Source organism: Microtus ochrogaster, chromosome 1, assembly GCF_000317375.1.
Source record: "Microtus ochrogaster isolate Prairie Vole_2 chromosome 1, MicOch1.0, whole genome shotgun sequence".
In the NCBI taxonomy this organism is placed as follows: Eukaryota; Metazoa; Chordata; class Mammalia; order Rodentia; family Cricetidae; genus Microtus; species Microtus ochrogaster.
In genome coordinates, this window is record NC_022009.1 from 105,199,988 (window position 1) to 105,215,054 (window position 15,067).

Here is a 15,067-nt window from a genome sequence, read left to right on the forward strand (position 1 = left end):
TCCTGATTACTTTTTTAAGAGTGCCACTTATAACAGATGGTTGTGGGCCACCATGTGGTTGCCGGGAATTGAACTCAGGACCTTTGGAAGAGCAGGCAGTGCTCTTAACCACTGAGCCATCTCTCCAGCCCCTCAATAGTGCTTTTTATCTCTTCCCACACTTAATACTTCATCCCTGCTATTCTTTTCCTGATTACTTTTTTAAGAGTGCCACTTATAACAATCACTCTGTATAATTCTTATCCAAAAATCTAAGTACTAAGATTTTGTGAAAACAGCATTTACTTACTAAAACTAAACAGAATTTTATGCTCCATTTTACTTATATTAAAATAACCGTTCAGACCAGAATATGAGCAACAAGACAAAAATAAAATGATCAGTTAAATTTTTGTAGATTATATCTGTTTGTGTAATTTTTGTCAATTCAGTATCATAGTCATTTTAAAAAATGAGTATAATTGTTGGCCATCATGTCAATGCCGTGTCTACATGAGAGAAGGATAAAAAAGCTGAATATCATGCAGGGTCACTGTTGAGAGGTCACATTCAAATCTCCTCCCAGGAACTGAGAACAGCTGTGGAATTAATACTTAATGGAAGTTTGGATTGTTTTTAACCACATGATTTGCTAGACAGCAACCATGTAAATAAATCTTAGAGCGACCACTGAAAGATTGACAGACATATTCTGTTAGGATAAAGTCATTATTGAATAAAATGGCTAACTCAATAATGAGGGACAGAGAGAATAATGGCTTTCCAGTACTCTGAGTTTTTAAAATGCGTTTATTCATCTCAGGACCCCTCTTTGCCTTCCTATTCCACCACTGGCAACAATGGTTAATGATTCCTGCTGCTCTGAAGAAACATCCTCTGTTGTGTGTGTGTCTGCTCTAGAGCCACGGCCTAGGACCTCATTCTGTCCTGTACGCCTGAGATCTGCCTATGGCAACCTGTGTGCCGCCAGTTCACTGTTCCTCACACTGCAGGGACAGCCCGGGAGACACAGGCTGTGCCCATTTCCCTCCCACAGCTCTCGGATGTGTGTGAATTTCGTCTGGAATAGACTAGTGCCTCACCTTCCACTCATGGTGTTAGTTTCCTCCTCCCAAGTCACTGCTGTTCTTTAGAAAGGCTGTCCTGTATCCAGTCCTAATCGTCCATAGTGCCTCAATATGCACCCCCCTTTGGTGTGACCATGTTTCTAATTGTGGCTATTATGATAGATACAAAATGATAACTGTTTTAGCTTATAGTCCTCTGATTACTAAAAAATTAGCTATTTTAAAGAAATGTTTATTGGTCTTCTGGGTATCCTAGAAATTACTTATTAAACCCTCTGTTCACTTTATTAGTTTTTTTTTTTAAAACTGGTTTCTCTGCGTAGCCCTGGAACTCACTCTGTGGACCAGGCTGGCTTTGAACTGAATGTTCCCATGCTCATGTATGTGCCCTTTGATGCCAGAATACCATATCCCATTTCCTGGAACTGGAAGTTACAGGTGGTTGTGTGCAGCCACATGTGGGAGCTGAGACCTGAATCTGGGTCCTGCGAGAGCAGCAAATACTTTTAGCATCTTAGCTAATGTATATGAAGTTGCACTTGCTCTTTTTTTTTCTTAATTTCCCCTTTAATTACTGTTGGAATCACAATCCTATTACCCTCCTAAAATGGCTTTCCATGATTTCTGGGGGGCACTCTGTATAAGAATTGAGTTCATTATCTCTTGAAAATTTTAGTAGAATTCACCTAAAAATAGAAGCTTTGGATTTTTCTGAGAGTGTAGAGAAATTTCACTAAATTTCTGTAAGGCTTCTAGGCATCCATTTTTATATTTTAATATCTTGCTTGGTATTAATCCATTTCCTCTCAGCTTTGAATCTTATTAGTTCATAGTTTTCATAATAAATTTAATGAAACTCAAAATCTTTCTGCTATCTACTGTTATTTGCTCCAGTGTGGTCTACACAATAGAGGCAGCATGATGAATCAACTGACAATGTCAGTTAAATGCTCTGGATAGCTTAGTTTCTTCGTTCATAAAATTAAATGAGGTAGGAGTGAAGATGACAAGTCTTATTAATAACTACCTTGTTCATCACTATGAAAGAGGAAAAGAAAACCCAAGTTTAGAACACTTGAAAGCTAAATCCAGTTCAAAGTCAAATGCACATCCAGGAACTGGGTACTGACTGTCACCTCAAGCGGAACGGAAGTCCACTCCACGGCAACGGCACTTACCTGCTACTCAACACATGCCTGTGCTCATTTGTTTTTTTTTTCAGAGCTTTTTTTGCATGCACAGACACACATTACACTTTGAAATAAGATTTTAGTACAGTGCTTACACTGGAAAATATGAAAAAAATACTCGATTACTAAGCTATTAGTGTTGTAATGGCCCTAATAGCTTCTTGAACATCTCCTTGCACATCTCGAGGCAGAGGCAATTGCTTTAAGCCTAGATAACCCAATTTCCAATCCATAAGTCTACCCTGGGGATGGGGAAGGAAGGAAGTGAAGGGAGATATGCAGTAGAGTGGTGTCTTTCAGATGGATAGCACCTACCTAAATCTCATCCCCATCTCTGCCCATGGGAATTACATGGAAAGTCTTACACTAATGTACTTGGGATAAAGCCTCTCTAAAACTCAGGAAAACGAAAAAAGGAAATTTACTGTGTGAATTCTTTTACATACTGGAATGCAATTTCTATGTCTTCTATACTAAGTAAAACAGACAGAAATCTTAAATAAATAAATAAAAATTACACATTTTAAAAGAAACTTAGATTGAGTGTACATTTCCCCCTATATTTGCAGTGATTTGTACTCTATGGATGACCTTTTATATGTGGTATATTTAAATAAATCTATTATCTTTTCAAAAAAATACATCCATCCTTTTATTCTATCAAAGATCTGTTTTCAGTAAAAAAAAAAAAAACTCTCTGAATACCTGTATTCAAGCAGATAATGAGAAAAGCATTCAAGTTCCTCTAATGTCTAGCTAGCTTTTTTCTCCCGTGATTGCATTGAAATTTTAGTAACTGTAACTTTAGTTACTCAATTACTGTTTTAAATAAACATAATTGGACATATATTTGTGTTATATTTATGCTTTATGTTACATACATAATATGTTTTAAATAAACTTAATTGGACATATACATACATACATACATACATACATACATACACACATATACACACACATATATGGTCATGTTATGTGGCATAGGCCAGATTTAAATTCATCATGGGTCCCAGGCTGGGCTTGAACTCTCTCTCAGTTCTTCTCTTGTCTCAGTAACCTGAGTGCTGGGATAATATGCCTAGCTCAACAAAGCTGCTTTAAATGATTGTGGTGGGTAATGTGTGTTAAAATATTCTACAAATAGCCTTAAATTACATGATTGATGGCTGGATGTACTATAACCCAAAATGACTTCCTGGGCCTCCCTGCCTCCAAATGGCTCACTACAATACAACTGACTTCTGTCTCTAACCCCAGTGCATGGAAGTCTATTCATGGAGCAGACTTCAAAAACCAAACATGCCCTGTACCTTTTCTTATACCCTAACCTCACCAGGTTCCTCCATGCTTAACTTAGTCAGCGTAGCGCTGCACACCCCAGCCTTTCAAACTTTTCATTGCTGCCTCTGGAATTTTTCAGGGTATTCTAATACAGATAAAGACTCCATTGGGGCATAGGGCACAGAACCTGGGTCTGATCCCATGTCTTTCTGCCCCTTTCTCACTGGCCGGAGAGCCGCTTCATCTTGTGTATTTCTGAGTTGAACCCATTCTTGTCAGGTGTTTATTCTTTCACTTGTCTTTTCTTCTGTGAGAAAAGGGGGCATGCATGCTCTTCACAAACATCTTCTTGTCATAACACAGTGGCAGCACACATAGTTACCTATGAAATCTATTTACATACAAATTGGAAAGTGCAATTCAAAAATAAGGAATTATTACCAAGTAACACTTCATTGTTTCAAAAGTATAGTGCATATCCTCAGTTAGAGAGCATGCCTTGGAGACAGACAGTGTTCTAGATCCTAGGGAAAGGTGACAAAATAGATAAAATCCTCTGATTTCCCAAGCATATTCTACCAAATGCGAAAGAATAAGGTGTCCCAAACTCTGGCCCATTTACCTACGCCAGACCCTGTCCTTGTAGGTATAAGGATAAGAAGCTGTCTATGTGCTCAACAGATCAGAGTCTACTGGGGTAAGACTGACTTCAGTCTGTCTCCCTGCCCCATGCCATGCCATGCCATAACCCTCTTCCCTTCACCCTAACAAAACAAATTGAAATATTGTAAGTCTCTGCTATGTGTGCGCAGCCTACATGCAATGCAGTCTTGACTCTTTCCCTGCTTCTGTAAGATGAAGAAACTGAGAAAAAACTGTCACTAATAAAAGTCACGGAGGGGACCGTGGGGTCTAACATTAGAGCATATGAAGAACGGACTAACTGGGTCTCACTACCTTCACTCTCCCCTCTATGTCCCCATTACATCTAGAAATGCTTCCTGATGGATTTCAGTTCTACTCTGGCAGCCCCAGAACTCTCATGCTGACAGTAAGTTTGTTGGTCTGCCTTGATTGAAGAGAAGCAATGAGGGTAGGGATTTTTGCCTGGTCAGTGATGCATGAGAACTGTCTGGAGTGCTCACTAGCTATGTTAAGTGAAGTGGACATCACCAGCATTCTTTTGTAAGCAAGATACTGCTTCACATGTTAGTAAAGTATCTGAAATTAAAACTGTTACCTACTGTATGTTTTTCTTCAAAATAGGAAAAATTTGCAAAGGACGTGAAGCAGAATGAACAAAAGCCCAGGGCCTCAGTGGGCCGTGTGTGTGTGTGTGTGTGTGTGTGTGCATGCAACCTGTGCTCTTTGGCCAAGCCCTAAGACTCAACAGGGCAGAGGGCAGGGCAACATTATCACTTCACATCCATGGAAGGCCTTTTATTCTAAAACAAATTAGAAATGGGTAGATTATGATTGATGAAGCCAGCATTAGGGTAATACTATCAGAAAGACTTTCTATTTCTGTCCTTTGTCAAGAGGTCAGATGCTAATCATGTTAGAACTGAACACAAGGCTTTATCAATGCTTTGTAAGGAAGTTGGCTGTGATCAGCTTAGCTGTATGTAGATAAATTAAGCCCATGCTTGCTTGCTGTGCAAACAAAGCATTTAGAATTTACTGAGACGTCTACAAAAAGGAATGACATTAAGATCCAGGTTTTTTCTAATGAGACCAAATTTCAAATTTTACAACTTCTCAGTGAAACAAATTTTTTTGACTACATTCACTCACATCTTGGTCATTGTCTTCACAACACAGAAGCAGCTGTATGTGTTAGTGTCACAACAAAAGCAACAACACTAACTGCAACAACAGATTACGACCGTATCAGGACAAGCCAAAACCTAGGGGAGGACTTTGGATGAAGAACATTATAGACAGATATGAACTATACGAGTCTGTGCAATCATCACGCACTAATAATAAAGCTTTGGTTCTCAAAGCTAGTAAATGATCTGCAGACAAGCAAAGGCTGCTGCCCATGTATGAGACACCTGTTCATCTGCCACAAGCTATGGCAGAGCCCACATTTAAAAACCAGTCATACTTTCCCTTTCCTGCAACTATTTTTCTCTCCTTTGCCTTGACTTCTTTTTTTTTTAGACTCACTGACCTTTATTTGTGGCTAGAAACAAATTATGAGTGAGTACATCCCATGTTCATCTTTTTGGGTCTGGGTTACCTCACTCAGGATAGTATTTTCTATTTCCATCCATTTGCATGCAAAATTTGAGAAGTCATTGTTTTTTACCGCTGAGTAGTACTCTAATGTGTATATATTCCACACTTTCTTCATCCATTCTTCCATTGAAGGACATCTAGGTTGTTGCCAGGTTCTGGCTATTACAAATATTGCTGCTATGAACATAGTTGAACAAATGCCCTTGTCGTATGATTGGGCATCTCTTGGGTATATTCCCAAGAGTGGTATTGCTGGGTCCAGGGGTAGGTTGATCCCGAATTTCCTGAGAAACCGAAACACTGCTTTCCAAAGTGGTTGCACAAGTTTGTATTACCACCAGCAATGGATGAGGGAAGGAACCCCTTCCTCCACAGCCTCTCCAGCCTTGACTTCTTAATGACAGCTTGAGAGGAGGAGGGAATGTTAATGGGTTCAGGATACTGATCCACACAAAGAGATGAAGGACTTTTACCAGAGTGAATGTCATTTCTCTGGGATATATGACATTCTCATTTTGTACATCAGGCTCAGTACAAAGAACTTTTGTGAATAACTGGAGATAATCCTGGTCCATATTAATATGTAACAGACCATATTATACTCCCCTCCAGGCCTATTTCAGAGTAACTAAATCCTATAGGAACTATCCAATAAGTACACAGAAACTTTAACAAAACACTTAAGTAACGGGGAGTTGCCATCACAGAATTTAGAAAAGAAGTAAATGCTTCTACATCGTACTTTATTTGGAATATAGGCTTTCTATATTATAGAAACACACACCAAATAAATGTAGCTTTGGCAAAACTTAGAAATACATAGCAAGCTGTTGATATTTAGTACAAACCCATTGTTTGCCATGATTCTGCACATCGGTATGATCACCCCATATCAGCAGATGGGGAAGCTAGCCAGAGTAGAGAATCTGCGCTGTGGATGTAGACTTCGAGCTGGTGACCCTGAGAGTGGCCGTTGAGGATGCAGTCATACTTGGTGACATGTCCCTTTATAGTTCTGCTGCTCAGAAATTCCCAGAGGCAACACTAACCCAGAAGCAAAACTGGCTGCCACAGACATGCCACAGAACTATCATCCAGCTGATGCACAAGAGAGCGCTTTTTTTAAGAAAGGCCCAGAGGGAAGACTTCTAAAGCCATACACTGTATGCTGGATCTTTATGCAAACCATCTACTTATCCAGGCATGGCTCCTGGGTGACAGACAGCAGAGAATGGAACAATGGAAGGTCCCAAAATATCAAGCACACAGCAAAGGATTTCTTTACAGGTCTCCACAGACTCATTAGTAATATAAGAGAAAATTTGGTTTAGAATCGGAAGTGGGGGAAACCTAGGCAGAAGATGTTTCAGTTGATAGTGTTTGCCTGAGTTACATCTTCAAGCTCCCAAGTGAGAAAATACAGGCAGGTTGCTGAGGGTGTCACTGCACAAACAGCTTTGATTCAAAAGGAAGAAGGGTTGTGTCCCTGACACTGGGTGAGTGAAGCATGTGTCATGGTAGGCACAGCAATATTCTAACGTGGGTTGGTTTTTATCAGTCTACAAAGCTCACAGACTCTAAATGTGGGAGAAGGTTGGCAGACTATTCTCACAGGGAGGGAAAGAAGGGATCCCAGTGGCAATACAGCTTAGAAAAATAACCATAACAATCTCATATAATCCCATTTACAGAAAATCTAGAAATAGCCCTGTGTGGCAAGTTCACTGGGTTGGTTGTAATGCCATCACACTAAATGACTCACTGCACATTTTTCTGCAGATTCAATTAAGAATGTATCATTTTGCTTGATTAGTTTCTACAAATAGTAATTACGTGATTTCTTGTCCAGATAATTATTAGCTTTTACTACACCCTAAAGCAGGATATTGCTTGCCTTGAGGATTTGTCTTCAAAAACAAGACCTACCTTTCTATTCATTAGGCATATTTAAAATAAGATTACTAATTTGGGAAGCATATAAAATACTCCAATGAAAAAAACCAAGCTTGTATCTATAAGTCACTATTCATTGTCTTATTAAAATATGTAAAAATGTTTTAGCATCTATCTAATAAACACAAAGAAGTATCCAAGTCATTTATTGTATAATGATATATTAAAATATTAAAATTGTAAAATGACTGCAATTTAAGAACAGAATGACTGCAATTTAAAAACAGAAAATAAACAAAAAACAGGAAGTGATAGGTGGATGGAGGCAAAGGTGCCAGATCCCCTGAAACAGAAGTTACAGACAGTTGTGAGCTGCCATGTGGTTGCTGGGAATTAACCCTGGGTCCTCTGGAAGAACAGTCAGTGGTTTTAACCACTGATGCATCTCTCTAGCTCCCTAGGTATGTACTCTAAAGATATAAAAACCCATTTTTTTTTCTGGAAACTTGTACAATAGAAAAGTGGTGTTATGTCAATATTCACAGCAGCCTTACTCAATACAGCCAAGATCTGGAAACAACTCTAGCGCCAACACTAGCTACTGCATGAACTAATAATATTGACTGGTGGTACTTATAATGTGATGTTAATGTACACACACACTCACAGAGAGATAGATAGATAGATAGATAGAGAGAGAGAGAGAGAGAGAGAGAGAGAGAGAGAGAGAGCAGCACAACAAGAATACAATCAAGATGACTCAAGGATCATGATAAAAAAGTCAAATGCAAAGAAGGCAGTCCTAAGGGGAATAAAAGCTGATTGTGGCTGCCTGTGCAGATGAGTAAGAGAGGTTCTGGAGTGATGTGATACATTTAAAGGCATGAGTATCTAGTATGCTCCATTGCTCAGGAGGAAGATGCTATCTGTGTGCTTTTTTGGGGGGGACAGGAGAATATTTTGTCTCACTTTTTAGGAAATATTTATTAATTATTATTTTATTATTTTTGTTTTTTGACTACTTGCTTTAAATTTCAAGTCCCAGTCTTTGATTAGCTTATTTTTTACATTTAGTTATTTACACATGTGCATGTGTATCACACGTGTACATGCTATGCCAAGAGTGTGGATAGTTGGAGGATAGTTTGTGGGGGTTGCTTGTCTACTTTCATCTTGTAGGACCTGGAGAGCAAATTCAGATTGTCTGGTGTGAGTAGTCTTTTTTCAACTGAGTCCTGTGTTTTTTTAAAAAGCCTTTTCTAGCTTGAACTATTTTTAATTTTCTTCTCTCTTTCTTTCTTTCTTCCTTTCTTTTCTTCTTTTTTTTTTCTCTGAAACAGGATTTCTCTGTAGCTTTGGAACCTGTCCTAGACTAGCTCTTGTAGACGAGGCTGGCCTCTAACTCACATAGATCCACCTGCCTCTGCCTCTTGAGTGCTGGGATTAAAGGCGTGTGCCACCACCTCCTGGCAAAGGTAGCTTTTTTTAAAAAAAAAAATTTCTTATCTTACCAATATTCAAAACCAAGACGCTTTAGTGATGTCCTGGCTGTCAGTGTTTCTATTCTGGACTGTACTTTTGTATCATATGTGGGCATCCTTTTCTAACCTAAATCCACAAGTATAGATTCTTCCATGTTTTCTAGACAGTTTAAATTCTGGATTTTGTATTCTTGTCTGTGATCCATTGGGCTGATATTCCATATGAAGTTAGGTGAGGGCAAGGTCCCTGGTTGCTTTGTGTATAACAATCTAACCTTTTTAGCACTCACTTTTCCAGCTCTATTTGTTAAAATGAAAGTTTCTGCAAGTCTGGTTTCACAGTATCTTGTACTCAAATATGCCAGTGAACTGACCAGAATGAACTGTGGGCAGAGAGGACAATAGGAAGAGGCAGGACAGTGAGGACCAGTTTATACTGTGGACTAATTGCCCTGGGGCCTTGGCTGGTCAGTCAGTCAAGTCCACTGCTCTCTGCTTTTCTGGGTTGTGCACCCTCATAACGGTGGTCCTTCCACCTGCTGCTGTCACTCTGGTTCTCACAGGACAGACAGCGAGCGTCTCACCACTGAGTACCACTAGCTACTTGTGCCCCTACTTTGCAGAGCATTCTGCACAGGTTATTTTCTGCAACAGCTAATTTACTATAACTGAGTAGTTCACCACTCTGTTTTTATCTGGGATTAAAGGCTTATTGTGAAAACTGCAGGAGATTCCATACATCAACTTTCTCTCCAGTGACTTCTTTCCTTCTTATGAAGTTTGACCAAATCACTGCAATGAAAAGGCAATCTCAGATAGATGACTTCTCTCTAAATGCTAAAGCTAGTTGTCTCCATGCTTTTCACAACCTCCCACGGACAATGAGCCCTCCTGGAGAGGCATCAGACCACCTGGGTGGGTAATACACTACAGGCCATTTTCTCACCTTTAAAGTTAGGTCCTTTTTCTTCCTGCCAGAGAACTCTCACTCTCACTGGCCTGTCTTCTCAGTGTTCCACTCCTCTCTTTTCTTTGCTTCACCCTTTAACTAAGAGGGCACCCCCTTCCTAAAGGAAATGGGTGGCATTGACACTGACATGATGCAAGTGGGAAATGTGACCTTGTTTGGATCTCCAGTGGCAGCTGTGTGATTTGGGTCTCTTGGTTCTCTTGTGGGACTCCTAACAACAGGGGGCTGTTTCTGACTCTTGTGTGAGAAATGAGAACCTTTTTCTCATTCTGGATTACCCTGTCCAGGTGTAATACAAGGGGATGTGGCTTAGTTTTCCTGCAACTTGACATGCCATGTTTTGTTGATATCCATGGGAGGACCGCCCCTTTCTGAAGAGAAAAGGAGGAGGAGTGAATGTGTGTGTGTGGGGGGGACACACAGGAGGGAGGAGAGGAAGGAGGAAAAACTGCAATTGGGATGTAAAATACATAAATAAATAAATAAACAAACAAACAAACTTTTTTTTTAAAAAAAGGCAGGTGTCACCTTGTCCAGCCTTTATATGGTGTTTTTTAAGTATAAGACTATTATATCAGCAACAGTTCCTAAAATTGAAGTATTTCCAAGTTCTCCCCATCCAACCCTTCTCACTTTTTTCTCCCCATCTCCCCTTACCCCCCTCCCACCCCACCCTTAAGATCCCGATTTTTTGCCTGGCAATCTTGTCTACTTCCCCTACCCAGGAGAATAGCTATATGTTTTTCTTTGGGTTCACCTTCTTATTTAGCTTCTTCAACGGGATGATTGGGATACAGGAAGGTAGGATAGGGGAGCAGGGAAGCACATATCTTAATTAAGGGAGCCATCGTAGGGTTGGGTAGAGACTTGGACCTAGAGGGGCTTCCAGGTGCCTAAGGAGAGGTCCCCAGTTAGTTCCTGGGGCAGCTGAAGATAGGGAACCTGAAATGATCCTATCCTATAGCCTTACTGATGAATATTTTGCATATCACCATAGAACCTTCATCTGGCGATGGACCCACACTGGAACACTGGACTGAGCTCCCAAAGTCCCAATGAGGAACAGAAGGAGGGAGAAGATGAGCAAGGAAGTCAGGACCAAGAGGGGTGCAACCACCCACGGAGACAGTGGGGCTGATCTATTGGGAGCTCACCAATGCCAGCTGAATTGTGACTCGAAAAGCAGGGGATAAACCCGGACTCTCTGAATATGGCGGACAATGAGGGCTGCTGAGAAGCCAAGGACAATGGCACTGGGTTTTGATCTTACTTCTTGTTCTGGCTTTGTGGGGGCCTAGCCAGTTTGGATGTTCACCTTCCTAGACCAGGATGGAGGGGGGAGGACTTTGGACTTTCCACAGGGCAGGGAACCCTGACTGCTCTTCAGACTCGAGAGGGAGGGAGAGAGGAGGGGGGCAGGTTAGGAGGGGGGAGGTTGGGGGGGGGGAGAGGGGGGGGGGTGGGAGGCGGGGAGGTGGCGGAAAAATTTTTTTCTTTCTTAATAAAAAAAAAAAGAAATTAAAAAAATTGAAGTATTTCAAAAGATGAATATTCTTAAAGACAGATAATACTGCTGTAAAATAAAAGTTGTTACTGAGAGTGCGACACAAAGCACAGCATGGGAAGGACATGCAGAACTGTGTCTCAGGACTGCACATATGAAATGTCTGCGACAGGCTAGAGAGGCCCAAAGGTGGAAGATTAGAAGCACAGGGGGGCGTAAGTAGGTTAGCATGGCTTGGACATGGATGGTGGGATGGGGAAGTTGAGGAAAGAGGGAGAGAAACCAACGGGTCAGGGGTCATTATAAAATGACAAAACACCTCCAGACTGATTGTGGTGAAGGCTGCACAGCTCTGAGCAGGCCAAACCCACTCAGGTTAAATCTCTGTGTGTGAATTATTCAATAGGCCAATTTTATATCAATAATACCCTTTCCAATGGGAAACATGACTTCTATCGTGCTGTGAGGAAATTTTGTGGATTCTGACTCACAAATAAACTGCCCAAAAGAGGAAAACAGATTTATTAGACAGATGAAGAGACTTGGGAGTACTAGAAACAGGACTAAAGATGGGCTTTTTGGGCCACTGTCTCCATTGTCTTAGCAATTCTTGACATTTTCAGTACACTACAGCACTGCTCATTTCCCACGCACCATAACCACAGCGAGATGAAAATCTCCTTAACTGTAATAAAATATATTTAAATCTAGAAAATCTCCACAGGCAGACCTTATTTACATAGGTATTTGAACACCCAGACCTCTGCCATGTGTATTTTAGATGCTGTAAGATGGGTGGCTTCCTCCAGGCCAGGAGCATTACAACAAGAAGTGTTTCACAGCATACACTTCCCATGAATGAAACCTTTCCAATTGTAGCTTTCTCCTATCTTGAATACTTTTATGGGTGGGAAAGGTATGCAGATGCACTGGTTACAATAGACAAAAATAAGGAAAGGACATTTATTTTAAACCTCAGAATTTGTGATGTTAGTCAGCAGCCACTTGTCTGCTTGCCCCCTCCTGAGGGAACATGCAGCCCTGAAATACCTCCCCATCAACCCTCCTCAGAGAAAAAGTCTGCTCTACAATGGCTGCCATCAGAAGATGACAGCAGGGGTCTGTCACTGCTTCTTAGGTTTGAACCTTGTAATTATAGATGGGGAGGAACCTGGCAACAGGTAAAAACAAACCCACAGAAGACACGAACTTCTCATTCCTGTTCTAGCAGAAAACAGTTCTCTTACCATCCTGTTGATCCGCACAAAGTCTTCTGGCTTCTTGGCCCAGGGGGGAAGGTCCACATCGTTCACCACCACTTCGTCCTCCCTGACACCCAGATGGTACCCATTACTGTTGACAAACATCTCTGGTAGGTAGTAGAACTCTGGAATTAGTTCCTGTGCAGAAAAGGGATTCAGCTTAGTAGCCAGTTGGTAAAATCAGCAAAACAATTGACTTTTACCAACTATAAAAGGAAAGAAATCCTTGACCTAATTTTAGTTCTAGTCACCATTTGAAAACAATTAGGAATCTCAGAAGATGAAACATTTACACAATTCACTTTATTATCCTTTCTTTACTCTGAATTCACAGGCCAGAGAGTTGAGGGAGTGTGTAGCTCAGTAGTAGAGAACCCTTGCGTAGAGTGCTGGAGAGGCCCTATGTTTAATCTTCAGTAAAACAAACAAACAAAAACAGTGATGAATGGATACACAAAGTAACAGCAGCTTACAACAGTGCCAATAGATAAATGTATGAAGCTGTACCATCAACTCTATGCTGCTTAGGGACCTTTTATGTACATTAACAAACTATGACAACAAAGTATCACTGGTGTGGGAAGTCCTTATGTATATGTGTTGCTTTTATTGGTTAACAAATAAAGAAGCTGTTTTGGTCTGCGATAGGTCTGAATAGAGCAAGGCGGGGAAGATTGAACTGAATGCTGGGAGGAAGAAGGCAGAGCCAGTGAGACTCCATGTAGCTGCCAGAGGGGAAAGACATGAGTTGTCAGTTGGAACCTTGCCGGTAGGCCAGGAGCACCATGATAAAATATAAAATAATGGAAATGGATTAATTCTAGATGTAAGAGCTAGCTAGAAATAAGCTTAAGTTATTGACCAAACAGTATTGCATATAATATCGTTTCTGAGAGATTATTTCGGGGCTGAGTAAGGCCACAGAGATGCCGAGAAAAGGGGAACTCCAGTGACACTATATATGTGAAATGCAAGTTCAAAGAAAGACCTATGTGTAGAAGGTCTCTTTCTTGAGAGAAGGGGCTGGAAGGAAATCTGTAAGGTAAATAAGCATGCTTTCTGTCAGTCATGGTAGGGCTTTACTCTAGGCACAGCGGAAAGGATGGTGCCACAAGCTGGCTATCACCAATAACAGAGCAATGCAGACAGGCAAGGGCTGCAGTCCAACAGTTCAGAGGGCTGGAATGGGAGGAGTGCTACGAAGCAGTGTTTCCAGGGAGGACCTTCCCTTCTCTTCCTCATCTGGCCAATAGGACATGCTTGTAAAGCAGATGTTATCTGTACTGTTAAGATGAACTGTCGAAATTTAAAGTTTGAAGGAATCTTTCCCAAGAGTCACAACAATCACCAGACAGATGTGTTTTAAAGTAGGTATCAAGAAATGTCTGATTTTGAACAGCTTATTGGTAAGGCCACAGGGGGTGTAAAGACACCAGAGCAACTGCAATGGACTATTCTGAAAAAGAAATTGAGGGTAATTTGGTGTTTTTGATGGAGAAGGAGGAGAGAGTAAAGCCATAGAAGTCTAGGGAGAAGCAGCTGATGCAGCACATAAAGTTGAAAGCTTTACAATTTTGTTTCACTTAGCCAATTTTATTGAAAATTGGTAATGTAAATGTAGGATACTATTAGCATCTCATTATATTTATACTGATATTATTTAAGAGATTTTTTTATTTTAATAATATTACAAAAACTATGAGAGCATCACCTTTGAGGTCTAGCCGGTTTTGTGGAATGACATCGTCATCTCCTGTCCCAGACCAGAATCACTGAAATCATACTTTGGGTCACTCAGTTTTAAAGTTGAAGATGGCATTACCAGGTCTTACTGAGCTCTGCCATCATTCTAAGTACTCTACCTGTACTTTCTTAGTGTTGACAAACACTTCACAGGATGGACGTCTCACCATCGTGTTTTATAGATATGAACATAGATGCAAAGAGAAGTGAGAAATTTGCTCAGCCAAGCAGCCTAGGTATCCTATGGCATGAAGTCCAGATATCCTGGCTGAGCCTGAACTCTGATTGCATACTGCCAAGGAACAGTTTTAAATTTCTAAGTTTTGGGGTGTTCTGTTAGACATAAATTAAAGAAACAGAAAGTTAGAATTAAAGGAGAAGTACAGTACTAGTAAAAGCTTAAAATGTGAGGCACTGGTTTTGGGACTA

General features: G+C 40.6%; 1 protein-coding gene across 5 annotated transcripts in view; it reads right to left on the reverse strand.

The window, feature by feature from the left end:
- Window positions 1-15,067, reverse strand: part of Nbea (neurobeachin) — a 494,560-nt gene that overhangs the window by 44,245 nt on the left and 435,248 nt on the right. For all 5 annotated transcript variants that reach the window (XM_005344001.2, XM_026778835.1, XM_026778862.1 and 2 more), the window contains one exon: window positions 12,881-13,033. In XM_005344001.2, the coding sequence (XP_005344058.1) occupies window positions 12,881-13,033 (153 nt within the window). The remainder of the gene's footprint in view (window positions 1-12,880; window positions 13,034-15,067) is intronic.